The 16,901-nt window shown below is 60.2% G+C and overlaps 2 protein-coding genes across 4 annotated transcripts; one reads left to right on the top strand and one right to left on the bottom strand.

Moving 5' to 3' along the window:
- The first annotated feature begins 29 nt into the window (after positions 1 to 29).
- Positions 30 to 4,112, top strand: LDHD (lactate dehydrogenase D). Of its 2 annotated transcripts, none has more exons than XR_014886196.1 (11): positions 30 to 183; positions 256 to 368; positions 442 to 583; positions 654 to 795; positions 1,870 to 2,029; positions 2,095 to 2,294; positions 2,985 to 3,113; positions 3,247 to 3,374; positions 3,444 to 3,548; positions 3,621 to 3,732; positions 3,807 to 3,946. XR_014886196.1 is itself a non-coding variant. In XM_019619693.3 (11 exons), the coding sequence occupies exons 1-11, from the start codon at positions 88 to 90 to the stop codon at positions 3,970 to 3,972; spliced, it is 1,479 nt and encodes a 492-aa protein (XP_019475238.2). In that variant the 5' UTR covers positions 30 to 87; the 3' UTR covers positions 3,973 to 4,112. The 2 variants fall into 2 exon arrangements, 1 of the variants encoding a protein (XP_019475238.2); XM_019619693.3 differs by having other exon boundaries at positions 3,458 to 3,548; positions 3,807 to 4,112.
- Positions 4,091 to 16,866, bottom strand: ZNRF1 (zinc and ring finger 1). 2 transcript variants are annotated; one of them, XM_085235228.1, is made up of 5 exons: positions 16,028 to 16,866; positions 6,062 to 6,157; positions 5,631 to 5,736; positions 5,453 to 5,543; positions 4,091 to 5,337 (listed from the first exon to the last, which is right to left on the bottom strand). In XM_085235228.1, exons 1-4 carry the CDS (start codon positions 16,443 to 16,445, stop codon positions 5,486 to 5,488), a joined length of 678 nt encoding a protein of 225 aa, XP_085091354.1. In that variant the 5' UTR covers positions 16,446 to 16,866; the 3' UTR covers positions 4,091 to 5,337; positions 5,453 to 5,485. The 2 variants fall into 2 exon arrangements, with proteins under 2 accessions (XP_085091354.1, XP_010716218.1); XM_010717916.4 differs by lacking the exon at positions 16,028 to 16,866 and adding an exon at positions 10,880 to 15,422.
- Between the last annotated feature and the right edge of the window lie 35 nt (positions 16,867 to 16,901).

Raw genomic sequence — 16,901 nt, forward strand, 5'->3', positions numbered from 1 at the left:
TGCGGTCAGATAACGCTGTGCAGGCCTCTGTTCAGTGCCTGGAGCCACCTTAACGCTGGGCGGGAGGGGACTGGGGAACACGGAGCCATGCGCAGCCCCGGGCACAGCTCCAGGCCCAACATGGCCCTGCGGCACGCGCTGCAGCTGGTGTGGGCCGTGGGACGGCGCGGGTGCTGCAGCCAGGTGGGTGTGACGGGGGCTGTGAGGGGTCACACGCTGACCCTGACCACTTGCTGACAGGACCCCCTCCCGCAGCACCCGCTGCCCCCTGGCCTGCTGCAGGCCCTGCGCTCCGTGGCGGGGGATCCCAACGTCTCGGTGGCGGAAGCGGTGCGGCAGCAGCACGGGCACGATGAGTCCATGCACAGGTGGGGCTGGGGGCAGCACCGTGGGGCCGTGCTGCGCCTTGGGGCCGGCGATGAGCGCTGTGCCCCACACCAGGTGCGCACCCCCCGACGCCGTGGTGTGGCCCCGAGACGTGGAGCAGCTGCAGGAGATGGTGGCCCTCTGCTACCAGCACCGCGTGCCGATGGTGCCCTTTGGTACTGGCACCGGCCTGGAGGGCGGTGTCAACGCCGTGCAGGTACGCAGCCCCCAGCCCCCCCAACACCCCCACCGCCTGCTGCTGCCCGTGCCATGCTGTGCTGTGCCAGGGCGGTGTCTGCTTCGACCTGAGTCGCATGGCCGCCATCTCGGAGCTGAGCGTTGAGGACTTCTCGGTGGCGGTGGAGCCCGGCGTCACCCGCAAGGCTCTCAATGCCCATCTGCGTGGCACTGGGCTCTGGTTCCCTGTCGGTACTGGGGGTGCTGGGCAGCGTGGGGTGACACTCAGGGCTGGATCGAGGGGTCTGGGGTGCTGGGAGCACTGGGAATGCTGGGAACAATGGGATGGTGGGGGATGTGGGGAGAACTTGGAGCCCTGTGTTTGTCCATGTGGCCAAGGGTGCAGGGAGCGCTGGGTACACTGGGATGCCAGAGTTTCCCATGGGGACTGCGGTGCTGGGAGCACTGGGAGGGCTGGGGGTGGCTGCAGAGAACTTGGAGCTCTTGGAGCACTGGGGTTGCCCGTGTGGCCAAGGGTGCTGGGGGTACTGGGGTGTCTGGGGAGAACCTGGAATACTGGGAGCATTGGGATATTCCATAGGGCCAAGGGTGCTGGGAGCACTGGGGTGGCTGGGGAGATCTTGGGATACTGGGAGCATGGGCATATTCCATGTAGCTAATGGTACTGGGAGCACTGGGAGCACTGGGAAGCCATATCATAGGGACAAGGGCACTGGGAGCTGTGGGATGGCTGGGGAGATCTTGGAGTGCTGGGAGGACTGGAAGCACTGGCATTGTCCGTATTGCCAGGGGTGCTGGGAGCACTGGGAGCAGTGGGATGGCTGGGGCTGCTGGGAAGAACTGGGAGCACATAGAGCACTAGGAGCACTGGGGTTGCCTATGTAGCCAAGGGTACTGCAAGCACTGGGAGTGCTGGGATGGCTGGGGCTGCTTGGGGACTTTATTTATTGTGGGCACATACGGCCAGTATTGCTGGGAACACTGGGAGGGCTGGGGCTGATGGGGAGCACTGGGCTTTCCCACATGACCAAGGGTGCTGGAAGCACTGGGGTGGATGGAAATGCCCACGGGGCCAGCGGTACCACGAGACAAGGTGTGCTGGCAGGGCTGGGCTGCTAGGGATGCTGGGGGTGCCCGCAGAGCTGGGTGCTGTGGGGAGTGCTTGGTGCAATAGAGGCAGGCGTGGGGTGGGGGTGCACAAGGGCTGGGGGTGGCAGGGTCCCAGGGGTTCCCGGCCCCAGGGGTGCCACGTGCTGGTGGTGCCGCTGACCCCCGGGCACACTGGGTCCTCTGCTACTACCGCAGACCCCGGGGCGGACGCCTCGCTGTGCGGCATGGCGGCCACGGGCGCCTCTGGCACCAACGCCGTGCGCTACGGCACCATGCGGCCCAACGTGCTCAACCTGCGCGTGGTGCTGCCGGACGGCAGCCTGCTGCACACCGCCGGGCCCGGGCGCAGCGCCAGGTATGGGGTGATGGATGGGGCCATGGGCCGGGATGCCCGGCACCCGCTCACCTCTCCCTGCACAGGAAGAGCGCGGCTGGCTACGACCTGACCTCCCTGTTTGTGGGATCCGAGGGCACCCTGGGCTTCCTGACGCAGGCGACGCTGCGCCTGCACCCCCTGCCTGAGGCTGTCATCTCCGCTGCCTGCACCTTCCCCAGCGTGCGGGATGCTGTGGGCTGCACCGTGCAGGTGCTGCAGGCGGCCGTGCCTGTGGCACGCATTGGTGGGTGCTGCTGGGAGAGAGGGGGTGGGATGGGGACAGGATGGGATGGGATGGGGACGAGAGGGGGATGATAACAGGGATGGGGATCGGGAAACCTGACAGTGGCCTTTCAGTATCTAAAGGGGCTGTAAGAAAGATGGGACAGACACTTTAGTGGGGTGTGTTTTGATAGGACAAGGGGAAATGGCTTCAAACTAAGAGGGGAGATTCAAATTGGAGCTAAGGAAGAAGTTCTTCATACTCAGGGCGGTGAGGCAGTGGCACAGGCTGCACACAGAGCTGGTGCTGCCCCATCCCTGCAGACAGCCAAGGTCAGGGAACGGGGCTGTGAGCACTGCTGGAGCTGTGGGTGTCCCTGCTCAGCGCAGGGAGTGCGAGCAGATGGCCTTTAAGGTTCTTTCATACACAAAATATTCTATGATTCTATGCACTGAGAATAGGCATGGGACTGGGAGATGGTGAGAGATGGGGACATAGGTGAGATTTGCACGAAATGAGGACAGGACAAGAAGTAGCAAGGATGCAGATGGGAAAGGAACAGGATGAGGATGGTTACACTGACAGGAATGGGATGGGGATGGTACATGGATGGGAAGGAGTGTGGAGATGGGATGGGGATGGAGACAGGGAGGGACTGGGGATGGGAACAGGACAACCTCAGCGGCGTCCCCAGCTGCCTCCTCCCTGCAGAGCTCCTGGACGAGGTGATGGCGGGCGCCTGCAGCCGCTACAGTCGGCTGGAGCTGCCCGAGGTGGCCATGCTCTTCCTGGAGCTGCACGGCTCCCAGCGCGGCCTGGCTGAGCAGCAGCAGCAGGCGGGTAGGGACAGAGATGGGGAAGGGGGGGATCTGGGCTTGGGGAGGGCTGCCCGTGGTGGGGGCACGGTGGGGTCCTGGGTGCAGCATGGTGACTGGCAGCTGCTGTGATCACTCGCCGTCTCCCACCACCGCAGAGGAGCTGGTGCAGCTGCATGGCGGCTCTGTCCTGTCCTGGGCACAAGCACCAGAGGAACGTGAGCGGCTCTGGGCTGCACGGCACAACGCCTGGTTCGCAGCCCTGGCCCTGCGGCCCGGCTGCCAGGTGAGGTCTGGCAGCGCCGTGTCCCCTCTTTGTCCCCATCCCTGAGCCCGTTCCCAGCACCACATCCAGCCATGCCCACCCAGGGCTACTCCACTGACGTCTGCGTGCCCATCTCCCGCCTGCCTGACGTCGTGCTGGAGACCCAGCGGGACCTGCAGGACTCCGGCCTCACTGGTGAGCACCACCACCACCACCACTCCCTGTTGGGCACCGTGCCCCAAGCCCCGCTCACCCCCATCCCCACAGGCCCCATGGTGGGACACGTAGGTGATGGTAACTTCCACTGCATCCTTGTCTTCTGTGCCGACGACCCGGATGAGGCGCAGCGCGTGCATGACTTCACCGAGCGCTTGGGCAGGTGGGGCCAAAGCACCAGGTGGGCACGGGGCTCCCAGGACGGCCCCACGATGACAGCTGTGTCCCTGTCCCCAGGCGGGCGCTGGCTGCGGGCGGCACCTGCACCGGGGAGCACGGCGTGGGGCTGGGCAAGCGGGCGCTGCTGCGCGAGGAGCGGGGTGCCGTGGGGCTGGCGGCCATGCGCCGCATCAAGGACGCGCTGGACCCCCTCCATCTGATGAACCCCGGCAAGGTGCTGTGAGCGCCCCGACCCGCAGCAAGGCACAGCGCATCCACCCGTCCTCCCACTTTTTGAGGAGCTGAAGGGGGCTCTGGTACCCCCTCAGCAGTTCTCCGCTTCACCAAGAATGCCAGTGAAATAAAATAACAGTGAATATTTTATTGAACATTGTTTTAATACCATATCAAAACACCTTGACTAATGAAGGAAGCTCCCCCAAGCTCTGAACTCGTTTCCCCCCCCTTTTTTTTTTTAATATATAAATACAGAAATGTTTCCCGCGGGGGCACGGCCACCGGCAGGGGAGGTCTCACCAACGACAATGCACCCGCCGCGCCAGGAGGGGACGGGGATGGGGGCACGGCCATAAAACAGGGGGTCCTCACCTGCCGGCTGCCGGCGGGGCCCAAGGAGGACCCCCAGGTCCCCTCCTCAAAGGGTTCGGCCCGAAGGCGATGGGAGGGAGGGGAGGTTTTGGCAACGGCGGGGGGGCAGGGATGCTGCAGCTGTCCAGTCTCTGAGTGGTTATAGCTGAGTTAAAGAGTGACCAGTCTGTAAACATCACCGGGGCAGGGAAGCTCAAATCGAAGAACACGCCAGTCAACACGAAGCTTCATTTAATATTATTTTTTTTTTCTTGGTTTTGTCGGTTTTCTCTTGTTTTTTTTTGTTTTTGTTTTTTTTGTTTTGTTTTGTTTTTTTGTTTTTTGTTTTTGTTTTGTTTTTGTTTTTTTTTTTCCTTTTTTCTTTTTCTCATTGTAAACACTTGAAAGACAGACCCCGCTATGGGGCAGAGCGGCGGCCCCGCTCCCGGCGTGGGGCAGAGTCCCCATCACGCGCTGCCAGGGCCGGGCTGGAGATCTCCAAAAGGGAGACGGGAGAGAGGAGGAAATTCCCATGTAGTCAGTGCAAAAACCGAGCAGAGCCCGCGGGCGCCAGGCGAGCCCGGTGAGAAGTGCCGCGTGCTCCGTTTGGCCGCTGTCCCCGGCAGCGCCGCTCCACGCGGGGAGAAAAGCCAAACATCATGGCAGCGTTGGGCCGAGGACGGCGGCTCCCTCGGTGCTGGATCCCTCCTCGTGGCTGCAGGGAGAGCGGGTCGCTTTGCTCTTCTCACACTGTCTCTCCTGGATGTTCCAAGGTTTGGTGTTGCGGTTGGTTGGTTGGTTGTTTTTTTCCTAATGTTTAAATTAAAAAAAAAAAAAAAAAAGACGGAAAATAAAAATAAAAAAATAAAAAATTCGCCGTTGTCCCGAATGGGTTCAAGTTTCCAGTTGGTTGTTTCTTTTGTTTGAGTTTTTGTCGTCTGTGAGGAATTGAACGTCAGCCCAAAAGTCCAGGCGGGGCGGGAGGGACGGGGAGAGGAGGTACAGCAGGTAGCAAGGTGCCCTGAGAAGAGATGAGGCCACGTCAGCACAGCGTGCACGGCACCACGGCCGGCTCACACACCCCTACCCCTACTCACCCCTTCTCACCCCCACTCTCCACCCCACTGTGGGCTCACCTTAGAGAGAAGTCAGCAAGCACGCCCAGCAGGTCAATCGGAAGGATGCTCTGGGCAAGATCTGTTCACTTCAAACCAGGAATCTATACAGCTGGAGAGAAGACAGCAGGTTAGCTTCGGTGCCGAGTCCAGGGCTGCCCCTACCTCCCGGCCACCACGGCTCCCTGTGCCCACGTACCTTTTGTGATAAATACAGAGGCAGGGCAGCCTGGCTATCGTGTCCCCCTGCAGCAGCTCCTCCAGGCAGATCACACACTCCCCGGCATCCTTGGTCAGCACGTCGTCTGGAGAAGAGAGCACCGGTGAGACAGGGGTATTGTGTCCCTGCCCTGGGCGAGGCTCATCCCCACATTCCCCACTAAGCTGGGCTTCTCCCCACCTGCCCTCACCCCTGCTGGGCAGGATACCGGGACGGCACGGCCCCGCTGGGCACGGCACACTGTAGCGAGCAGCACAGTGCTGTGCTACGAAGGGTCCCAAGGAAAAGCAGCGGACACAGCAAGTGGCTGGAGCGCAGCCCTCTTGGCACGCTGCAGCCCCAGCCTGCACCTCCTGCCTGCTCACAGCGTCCCCATGCTGGCAGGACACCGTGCCCACCCCAGCCCTTACCGTTGTAGGAGAGACGAGGTTTGCTCAGACACATGATAAAGTGCATTTCCATCTCGTCAGAAGCCACGGATTTGGAGCAAATGGGGCACTTGAAACCTGGAAGGAGAGCAGAGGGAAGAGCCCTGAGCCGGGGGGGAGGAAGGAGAGCGCAACCGCATCCCAGGGAGCACGGAGGGTCCCCCACCTGCATGGTGCCACTGCCCCCACGCTGCGCCTGCCGGCTGCACGCTCATCCTGCACTGGGTGCTCCGCAGAGCCAGCACAGGGACAGCCACCCAGCCGGCGTGCTGCTCGTCCCCCAGCCCTGCGCAGAGGGCAGGGGAGCCAGCCAGGGTGCAGCACACGTGGCCCCAGCTGCTCCCAGGCATTAAAGGGCGAGGAGCACGCAGCACCCGGGGACGTGTCCCCCCCCCATGACAGCCAGCTCTGTCCACCCAGGAGGCGCCTGCGGCCATTCCACATCCCCAAGGCCCCCAACATCACCCTGAGTTCTGCCGGGTCCTCTGGGCTCTGGTTTCAATGACAGCATGGCTCACCGCTCTCCCCATCCCTCTCTAAGCCCACTCCAATGCTGTCCCTTCTCTGCTCACCAAGACCATGGTTTTGCATCCTTCCAGCTCCTCAGAGGCACCTCCTAACACAGGGACCCAGCTCAGCACCCCGTGGCCACTCTGCCTTACAGCACGCACACGCGGCTGTGAGCAACACGGCTGTGACCGGGAGCAGAACCCCAACGAGCTGCAGGTGCCCCGGGCTCCTGCACTCCGTGCTCAGCCCTGAGCTTGAGCAGATGTAGCCCAAGGCGTGCAGCCATTGCCGTGGGTTTGCACCAGAATGCCGAGCAATCCCTGCCTGCAGAGATGGAGAGGGTAACATAAGGACCCGGCTTCTAAAAGCAGATCAGGTTTGACTGCAGTGTCGCTTAAGAGCTTTTTTCATATATATGCAAAGCCTGTACAGGAAAGAAAGGGAACGTACACAAATGAGGACAAATTGAGTTCCTGTTTGCCTCCAAGTGGATGGGACTGGGGGGTTTTGGGGTCCTTGGAAAGGAGGGAGCTCAGAGGGGCAGAGAATGCCTCGCACTTGAGCACTCGTTAGCGGCAGAGGTAACCATGGACTGCACCCCCTTCCTCAAAGGATCCCAGGCCAGAGCTGGAGGGGCCGCAGCCGGGAGCCCATCACAATCTGCCATCTCATCATCAGCCTAAATTTACCCCTGACCAATTCAAACCTCGTGGCAGCCAGCACCCATTGGCTTAAATAGCATTTTTTCCTCTCCTGAGTGTTTACTCTGCTGGTGTATTTATAGCGAGGGCTCAGATAGCCTCCCAGCCCGCTCCCTGTGTGGGATGCGTTCCCGTCCCCAGCTGAACCGGGCACTGCCAGCCCCGTCCCTCCTGCACCAGCCCCATTGTCAGCCGTGACGTCCCCGGGCGGCTCCGCTCAGTGACTCCTGAACTGGAGCAAGCTGCCAGGAAGGGCCACATCTCCGTTAGACCTCATTTTCTCCAGCACTAGCACCAGCAAAGCTGCGGTCCCCCCTTTTGTTCCATGCTGATGTGCTATTTTCAACGGCTGCCCCAGATCCAGCAGCACCCTCTGAGACATGTGAGGAGGGCAAAGAGAGGCATGCAGCCCTCCCACTGTGACCCCACGGCAAGGACACAGGGTGCTGCACAAATGTAGGGCATAAACCCTAGGGAGAGGCCCCTGAACGGCACTGGGCTGGGCCAAGGATACTCCTAACTCTACGTTTTATGAGATGGGGAGAAAAACGACATAAAAAACATCATGAAAAGGCACGAATCCCCTCGTCTGGAGCAGAGCAAGGAGCACAACTAGGCTGCAGGGTAGGGGCTGCTCTGCACCCCAGCTGTCGGCACAAATGCTTGGCATGGTGAGAGCAGCTGGCAGAGGCGATGCTCTCGGGGGTCCCTGAGGTGGACAGCTGGCCCCAAACGTGGGCAAGGGGCTCCACGAGGGGCCGAGCTGCAGATACAGCGACCCACAGGGAAAGGGCTTCATCCCATTGCCAGGTGACATTTTGGGGAGCAGGTGGACGGAGCCATTGGGGCCGTTTCTGCACGGGTTCCAGCACCATGCTGGAGCATCCGCCTGCATTCCAGATGCTGAGATGGATGCTGGGGCTCGGAGCCGCCCCCCGTGCAGGGTTGTGCTATTTACTGCTTTCCCCAAAACCCTCGTTAATCCATCCTGCCGGAGCCGCCAACCCGAGCAACACAGGAGATGACGTTTAGACAGCTGCTCATGGAAAATTCAGCTCCCTCCCTCCTCCTCCTCCTGCAGCTCTTCCCGTCCTCCTCCCACACACCTCAAAAAAGAGAAGGGGAAGGGCTCAGCTATTCCTCCCACTGGGAGGCTCAGGGGAGGCCTCTGTGATGCAGGATGGGCTGTCAGCACCAATCCTGGCATGGATGGCACGGGATCCCACTGCACCCCGTCAGCACGGGGTCTGAGGACAAGGCATCCTGCAGGAGGCTTTGAGGAAGACAAGGGCTTTCTAGGGCTGCGAGGCACGCGTTGCTGGGTGACCTCATCTCTCCAATGGCTCGCTCTAGAAACCATGAGCAAGCAGCACTCGTGGCCCTCCAGGGGCTGGTGCCCTCAGAGTATTTTTAGGAAGGTTACACGGTTAATTTTAGAGAGCCAGGCAGAGCGGAGCTGGGAACCTCTGAAGCCTCCAGCAGGACCTAAAAGCACTGAAAAAGCCCCGTGGTTAACACTGACAGTGCCCAAAGCACCACCACATCACCCTAGAGCTCTGGGAGGGCAAAGACACATTTTCAATCAAAGTGAGCTGCCCCACATCAGGTGAGGATGTGGCCAGGCAGGAGAAACGAGAGAACTATTGGGTCCCACTGGGGATGTGACACCTCACTGACCTCCGGCCTACAGGCTGGTGTGTAACACCCAGCCACAGCTTCCCATGTGACACGGGAACAGCCAAAGAACTGAAAAGCACCCTTGGTTCAGCTCCTCCCTAACAAGTGAACGCCAAAACCGCTTTGACAGGTGGCTAAAGAAGCCCCCGATTCAGTGCCCACCCGGCACAGCCCCGCAGGACACGGGGTGCTGTGTGCCCACATTGCCATGGTGGTGTGGGTGGCAGCACGGGGTGCACGCAAGCAGGGGCACATAGGTAGGAAGGAGCCGAGCACTCCGGCCTTGTTCCTAAGGGCTGTGCAGGCGTCCTTCCTCCTGATTCATGGCCGTGGGGAGGTGCAGAAAGCCAGAAGGGCAGGGCCAGCGTGGGAAGGAAGCATCCCACCTTCCTGGGGGGCAGAGGTGGGACACGCAGCAGAGATGCCGGGTGGCAGTGCACACAGAAGCTCTTCTGTGGCTGCAATCACACTTGCCAAACCTAAGTCCTGATGTCACAGGTGGGATCTCCCTCCTGCACCGCACGCTATGCTCCCTCCAGCGTGGGCTTGGAACTGCAGCCTGCAGTCCCCCTGCCTCCCAGCCAGCTCTGTGCTACCGCAGGAACACCCTCAGTGCTGGGAACAGGCTGCCTAAGGAGTAGCACACAGCTAATTTTAGCATTCCCCAGAACAGCAACGCGAAGCAGAGGAGTCCTGCATCCAAAGGCCAGCTCGAGAGACTGCTTTTTGCCTCCAGAATATTTCACATGTGAAGGAGATGGGCTGCCTGTGAGCACCACCAGCAAGGCATCACCTTGCGAGGCAGTGATGGGCTCAAGCCGCCACACAGCAGCCAGGACAGCACTTCTGTGCCCCACAGAAAGCCCCCCCACAGCACCCGAGGCAGAAGGGCAGCTCCACCTCCCTCCAGACGGGAATTTAAGCCACACGGACAAGGACAGCCTTCCCTCATCCTCTTCAGCTACAGCTGTACAGAGACTTGCAATGGATGGTCTGAACGGTGGATCTCATTCCACTGCAGCACTTCCAACAAAATGCAACTCCATCACCAGCAAAGCCAGGCTCCCAAATGAATTACTCCATCACCACAAGAGATGCAGGTTTTCCCTTAATAGCCTTCTCCAAAAACCCACCCCCAAAGCCATACTGTATCAGACTCCAATTTCTCCAGGCTTTAAGCCCACAGAGCCGCCAGAAACACATGGCCGTGGGGGACATGGGACTTCCTGGCTGCCTCCCAGCCCCCAGGCATCAAACCTGAGCCCCCAGAGAGCTGCTCCCTGCTCCCCAGCACCCGTGGGGCCCAAAACTCATCCAAACCAACCCTGGGCGCACGGTTGCTACCAGCTGAGTGCTTGGGGTTGCATGGGAGGAGGTATCAGACCCTAGGGAGAGGGACAGGCTGGAGGCACAGGCAGAAGCCCTTACAAATCCCCCGCTGCTGCGTTCCTCCTCGTGCCTTGCAGGCAGCTGGGCCTCTAAAAATACCACTGTTGTCACGTCGGCCTTCCTGCCAGGGATGGAAACACTGCTGAGCCGCTTCGGTTCAATTCCTCACGCTGTGGTGCCTCAGCAAGGCCTGGCCCAGTCCCACTGCTCTGCCTGGTAGGGGATAGCCCCTCTGTCACCAGTATGGCCTCAGCAAGCTGGACGGGAAGCTCAGCCCTCGGAAATTCCTGCTAAAATCAGCAGAAGGGTCAATCTTTCCACTGCTCCCCTGCAAGGCCACCGCGCAGAGCACGTGGTCTCACTCCTCCGCTGCGAGCGAGAGGCCCACAGCTGCGTGAGCAGCCTGGAACTCCCCCTTGGTCCTGCTCCACAGCCACCCAACAGCACCAGGGGCAGGAGGGGAAGGAGCAGGGAGCCAGCCCCAAGCCCCAGCCCCTGCAGAAGCCTCAGCAGGCGACAGAACCTCTCAAATTTTCTCCTGAGCCAGTGCTGGAACGCAGCAGAAGGAACGCTCCCCTCCCTGCAGGCAGGAAACACGGGTGGCCGGGCTCTGCCCACGGAAACGCTGCGCAGCAGCACGAGAGGCCCCAGGCACAGAGCTTCCTGCAGCTGCAGCTCCACGGGGCTTCTGCAGCGCTCAGGGCCTCCTCGGGTGCTGCCTGCAGCAGCCACATTTGCTCCTGTGAATCGCTCACCGGTTCTCGTGGATTTCCATTTTTGAGAGAATCGGGAAAACGCCTGGTTACATTCATTCAAAAAGGGTTCCAGCACACCTGGGCTTTCAGCACAGCAGCAGGGTGAGATGCACCCTGCAGACACCCAAATTTGCCACCTGATTTGGCACACAGCAGATTACCTTGGAAAGGAAAATACTTTTTTTTTTTTTTTCTTTTTTTTTTTAAACCTCTCCCCAAATGATTTTTTTTCAGGATTTAATAGCATTTTCCCGTGATCCTCAGAGCCCTGCTGGCCGGCTGCCAGCCCCAGGCCCACTCCTCTACCAAAGATGTCCACATTAATTGATCGGCAGATGAGGGAGGGGAACCCTAACAGTGCATTAATAACTAAGAGAAGCCTTTACGGTTGTTTGCTGGAACAAACATGTCAGCAAAACAAACGAGTATGGGATAAAGTTACGTCACAGGCCAGGAAGACAATCCTGGCTGGAAGTGGGTCAGCCCGAGAACACGAGAGCATCGCTCCTGCATCTCTGGAGCACACAGACGGAGGGAGGGCACGCAGCTCTCCTGCTCTGATTTACACGCAGGGTTAGAGGGGAACGAGCCCAGCCAAGCCTGCTAGCAGCATGCTAAGCAGTGCCCGGGCACAGCAGCCAGGGGACTCTGCAGGGCTCACGCTGTGGAGCTGGGGGATAACAACTGCTGCTGGCTGCTCACGCACCATGCCAACACTGACACACTTATCTTCATCTCCAGGCTGCTAGCGTGCATAAAAGCCATGCCTCAATTTCCTGCCTTCTGGTATTCCAGGCTTTCTTCCAGCAGAGCTGTCCCGTCCCCAGCTCTCTCCTGCTGAATACTGCTGGCCTGGGGGGCTGTCAGGACCGCTCCTGCACTGCCTCCCCCACAGACACCAGCACCACACCAACAGGAAGACAGTCTGAGGAGCACCTCCTCTGGAAATTTCCACTGGCAAAACCAGGTTTGCCACAGCAGGTTTCTGCAGATGTGAAGGGCAGCATGCATGATGCTCGCTTCTTGAGGAGATGGTGGCAGGAAAGCCATAGCTGAGCACGGCCTCCCTCCAGCAGCTTGCTGATGAGCAAGTTAGAATAAAGCTTTCCTTTTTTGGTGTACAGAGCTCCTGAGCTAGGGTCATTAAGCACTGGCGAGACAATCAGCATGGACGCACCACAGGTGTGCCACTTGCCAGGGCATCCATCCATCCATCTTCAGCTCTTCTTCTAGCAAGTCCTTTCCCCAGGGCTGGATCCAACACCACTTAACGCTTCTTTCCTCCTTGATCCCCAGCTGCAGGCCTGCCTGGCAAAGGATGCAGAGCAGCTGGAAGGCAACATCCCACTGAGCAGAGGAGACCTCATCCCCTTTTTGCTCCCGGCATCCAGGACAAACAGCTTACTTTGTCGGTGTGCTACCCCTGATTGCACTGCAGCAGGAGGATGAGCCAGGCACTTCTCTGGGCTAGCTGGCTGACAGGGAGATATGGATTTGCTGGAGCTTCCAACACTCAAGGGCTTTGGGCGATGAGAGGGATTTCCAGATAAACTTTAAGCTACTTACAGCCTCTGCAAACTCCCTGAGATCCTCTGATGAAGATGAGTAACAAGAGCAGTACTAAGAGAACCACATAACCCAGGAGATATGTGGTGTTGAGCCACACGTCTCATTTTTCTGCATTCTTCCTCCCAGTGTGGGCTTTGCTGAGGTCTCACCATCACAAAGCTGCAGGGGCAGGGTGGTCAGGAACCAAGAGAGAGCTCCAAAGTTGCACAAGCTGCTTTGTCATCTTCCAACAGTGCAAAGCACAAAACTCCACGCAGACACAGAAACCCCAGAGCAGTTTCAGGTCAATCTGGAGCAGCTCACTTGAATGGTAGAACACACCTAGGAAAATCCCCATCAGGAAATGCGATCCACTCACCCAGGGAGGTGCAGTCCCCACAGAGAGGGGGACAGAGGGACACAGACCTGGCAGCACAGATAAAGAGAACAAGGAGGTGCCAAGCCCACCCACGCATCCACTATTGCAGGCCCTGTGCCACAGCAACAGCCCCTTGCCCCCCCAGAGGCTTCTCGTTGTCCTGCTGAGATCCAAAGGGTGTGCTTTCCCCAAACTGCTGGAAGAACAAGCCCAAGAGAGAGTCCTCCTCATGTGCTGACAGGCAGCACCGAGGTCTGCAGCCCTGCTACCTCCTCCCTGTGCAAGGGCAGGCGGCAGCGGGGCCAGGAGCCTCCTTCCAGACCCATATTGTGGAATGGGCTGCACAGACACTTCCCAGGCACGTATCCTCCTGCTTCAGCCTGCCGTGCCCATGCGTCTCCTCATCCCCACCCTCAAGACATCCTTTGGACTGAGCAGAGTCACGCGCAGCAACATCAAAGCTCCTCTCCATTTACCAGCACGCTGCTGCTTAAGCATTTTCTGGGGCTGATGGAGTGGAGCAGGTCGATGGAAGAAAAAGGAAGGAGCGCGTGCTGCCAGCCTGCCCTGCTGCAATCATGGAAGGTTTGCTAACATTCCTGCTATCCTAAGCTGGCTTCCTTCCCCTCTCCTTACAGTCTCCAGTTGATCCATTAACCTCTTACACTAAGCAGAAGAGTACAGAAGCTTCATAAGCTCCAACAAGTTTTCCAAACGGTTGTTAAGCATCCTTTTGCTAATAATTAGCAGAAGGGAAGAAACACCACCAGGAGAGGCTTTGGCACAGACCGAATGGCTCTCACTGCCGCCTGTGCACACTTCAGTGCAGCTCAAACACTCTCAGAGGGCCCCAAAAGAGGCACCAGAGAGACCCATGGCTCTCACAGCAGCTCCCACGCGCCGGCACTGCGATTCTCCAAGGGCAGTGGGCTCCATCATTGCACCAATCCACATCAGGGCTGCAAACAGCTCACTCCATTTTGCAGTCGACTTATTTTTACCATCACCTCTCGGCATTGTAGTTTGAGGGGTACCACTGGAATGTCACAGCCTGTGAGCAACCACCTCTACACACAGCTCAGTGATGAGGTGTTCCTGCGGTGCAGCCTTCATCTAGGAGCACCAGGCTCACTCAAAGCTTGGCTGGAGGGAGTAGAGCTGCTCTCCTCACTCAGAATACCCAAAGGATGCTGCACAGCAGCACAAGGTCAGAAGCAGAAAAGTTTGCAGGAGCACTCGGGCTTGAGTCCCTGATGTCAGCTTCTCTGGATCAGCAGTGCCTGCGGCATCCTGCTCTGCACTGCTCTGAGAAAGGCCACCCCCAGAGCCTGGACAAGGGAAAAAGCCCAAGATGGATGTAGGAAAACAGGCCCCATGAGCCTTGCTTGGCACTTTGCTCTCATCCACTAGTTCAGCTTCAGGCCTTCCTGAAAATGAGGCACTGTCCCAGGACATATTATGAAATTCCCAGACCACGTCATATGTCGAGAACACTTGAAGAGGCAGTAAAGAGACCGGGTGGGAGAGAAATCCCACACTGTTCCAGGAAACGCAAGGAGACATCCCTGAAATGACTTCCCTCCAGCCAGCAGGGAGGGGAGGACCTCCCACCTTGCTCCCTGTGCCCAGCCAGAACTGGGTCAGTGACACAGCTCTGCTCACACACACAGCTCTTCCCAGGCACCGGGACACCCATCATCGTCCAAGCCCTGGGGGTTAGTGGGGGGCAATCCCACCCGTCCCTCGGCCTCTCACGTTTCCTGAGGGATCACCCAGCTGGTTCCCCAGCCCCACGAGGCAGGCAGTTCCTCCTCTGCTTCCTCCTCGGTATCACAACAGTGCCAGCTGGCTGGAACAAGGAAACCCGCTCCAGCCTCTCCCTGGCCCTTTACCAGGTGAAACAAAGGAGAAAAATTCCTATGTCTCATTTTGGTGTGCCTTTTCCCAGTACCTGAGGCATGACAACTGCCGTCCCTCCTGACACCCCTGCTCACAGTTCCAAAAGCAGCACGAGGAGCTCTAGCCAGTCTTCAAGACCCAGGGCTCGAGCCCCAGCATCCTCACACCAACCTCCTCTGCTTCCCCCTTCAAGTCCTGGGAGGATGGCACATCCCTAGGGCCAGAATCATCTCCCTTGCAGTAAGCCTCCTCCTCCCTTGACCTTGACACAACCACACAGTGCCAACCCCTACCCCAGGAGCAGAGGGGGAATCGTTTAGGGTTGAGCAAAGCAGGGCAGCTCTCCTTCCCACGTTCTTTACTGGGCAGCAGGGCCACAAGTGGGGAAGCTGGGGGCAACCAGGAGCTGGGAGGAACGAGGAAAAAGGGCCAAGGGAAACTGGGAAAAAGCTGGGGTTGAGAGGGAGTGAGGGGAAGGGTCCAGGGGAAAATGGGGGGAAGGGGAGACTGGGGGGAACCAGGGGAGGGAACGAGGAGAAAATGGAGAAAGCTGAGGCTTTGGGGAACCGGAAGATGGGGGGAGACGTAGGAAAGGGGCCAGGAGAAACTGGGGAAAGCTGGGGGGAATCAGGGGAAGGGGAGAAGGGAAAATGGGGGGAACCAGAGCTGGGTGGAGCAAGAGAAGGAGGTAACCGGGGTTAGTAGGAACTGGGGGAAGCCAAGGCTAGGGGGAAGTGGGGCAGGGGCAAGCTGGGGAGAATTGGTGAAAGGGGGGGAACTGGGAGAAGTCAGAGGAGAGGGCTAGGGGAAAATGGGGGAAGCTGGGATGAAGAGAAGCAGCAGATGGAGGGAGAGAGGGGAAGTGGAGAATAAGAGGAAACCAGAGCTGTAGCGATCCAGGGAAAGGGGAGAACAGGGGCTGTGGGAAGCCAGAGAAAACTGGGGCTAGTAGGAAATAGGGGAAGCCAGAGCCGGGAGGGATCCGGGGCAGGCGGGAACCTGCATTAAGTGGCCAAGCGACATCAGGGAAAGGGGGAGCTGGGAAGAAACCAAGGGTTGGCAGGGAAGGGGCCGGGGCTCCGGCACTCACCGCTGTGCGAGCTGAACCAGCGCGGCGCGATGTGCAGGGGCAGCGCATCGGCCAGCGAGGCCCGGGCGCCCAGGTAGAGCATCCCGTCTCTATGGTGACCGCCTCCCGTCTCCTGGTAACCGTTGCCATGGGCGTACGTGGAGTCGGTCCCCGGCCCTCCGCCGCCCGGGGCCCGCTCGGCCTCCCCCGCCGCGCGGCCGTACAGCCCGAAGGGAACGGCTCCGGCGGCCGCGGGGTCCATGCCCATGCCGGCCACCGAGCTGACGGAGCGGCTGCGCAGCCCCATGGCGCCGCCGCCGCCCGCCCGGTAATGGCCGAAGGTGGGCGGCCCCCCCGGCGGCGGCACGGCGCTGTCATCCGTCGACACCCCCGGGAAAGGGCCCCGCGAGCGGGCGGCCGTGCTCTGCTTGCCCCCCATGGGCAGCGCGGGGCCGGAGGGAGCCGAGCCGCAGCCCCCCCCGCGGGGAACGGGGCCGCGCCGGGCGGCGAGAGGCGGCGGAAGGAAGCGGGGGAAGGGACGGGGAGGGGAGGGGGGGTGGGGGGGGCGAGGGGAGCTACGGGCGAAAACCCATCCCCGCCCCGGGCATCCTCCCCCCGCCGGGCCCGCCGCAGACCGCCGAAGCCGGGGGGGGCCGAGAGGAAGGGCGGGGGGCTCCCTCGTGCCGGGCGATCAGCTGCGGCCCATGGGGGCGGCGGGCGGACCCCTCCCGCGAGGCTCAGCGGCTGCGGGGCTGCGCGCTGCGCCGGGCCCGGCCTCGTTGCCGGCCGCCGCTTGGCTGCTGGGCGCCGCGCCGGAGACAATGGAGGCCGGCAGCACGCATGCTCCCGCCCCCGGCCCCCCCCCGGCCCGCCGCCCTTAACCCCTGCGCTGCTG

Source organism: Meleagris gallopavo, chromosome 13 (genome assembly GCF_905368555.1).
Source record: "Meleagris gallopavo chromosome 13, MGAL_WU_HG_1.1, whole genome shotgun sequence".
Lineage (NCBI taxonomy): Eukaryota > Metazoa > Chordata > Aves > Galliformes > Phasianidae > Meleagris > Meleagris gallopavo.

Excerpts from the sequence above, each read along its gene's own strand:
- ZNRF1 (XM_085235228.1), bottom strand. The coding sequence starts at position 16,445 with ATGGGGGGCAAGCAGAGCACGGCCGCCCGCTCGCGGGGCCCTTTCCCG. Across the intron at positions 5,737-6,061 it reads ACCTCGTCTCTCCTACAACG|ACGACGTGCTGACCAAGGAT; the intron begins GTAAGGGCTGGG and ends TCTCTTCTCCAG. Across the intron at positions 5,544-5,630 it reads CTCTGTATTTATCACAAAAG|CTGTATAGATTCCTGGTTTG; the intron begins GTACGTGGGCAC and ends TCTTCTCTCCAG.
- LDHD (XM_019619693.3), top strand. The coding sequence starts at position 88 with ATGCGCAGCCCCGGGCACAGCTCCAGGCCCAACATGGCCCTGCGGCAC. Across the intron at positions 2,030-2,094 it reads GGGCCCGGGCGCAGCGCCAG|GAAGAGCGCGGCTGGCTACG; the intron begins GTATGGGGTGAT and ends CTCCCTGCACAG. Across the intron at positions 2,295-2,984 it reads CGTGCCTGTGGCACGCATTG|AGCTCCTGGACGAGGTGATG; the intron begins GTGGGTGCTGCT and ends TCCTCCCTGCAG.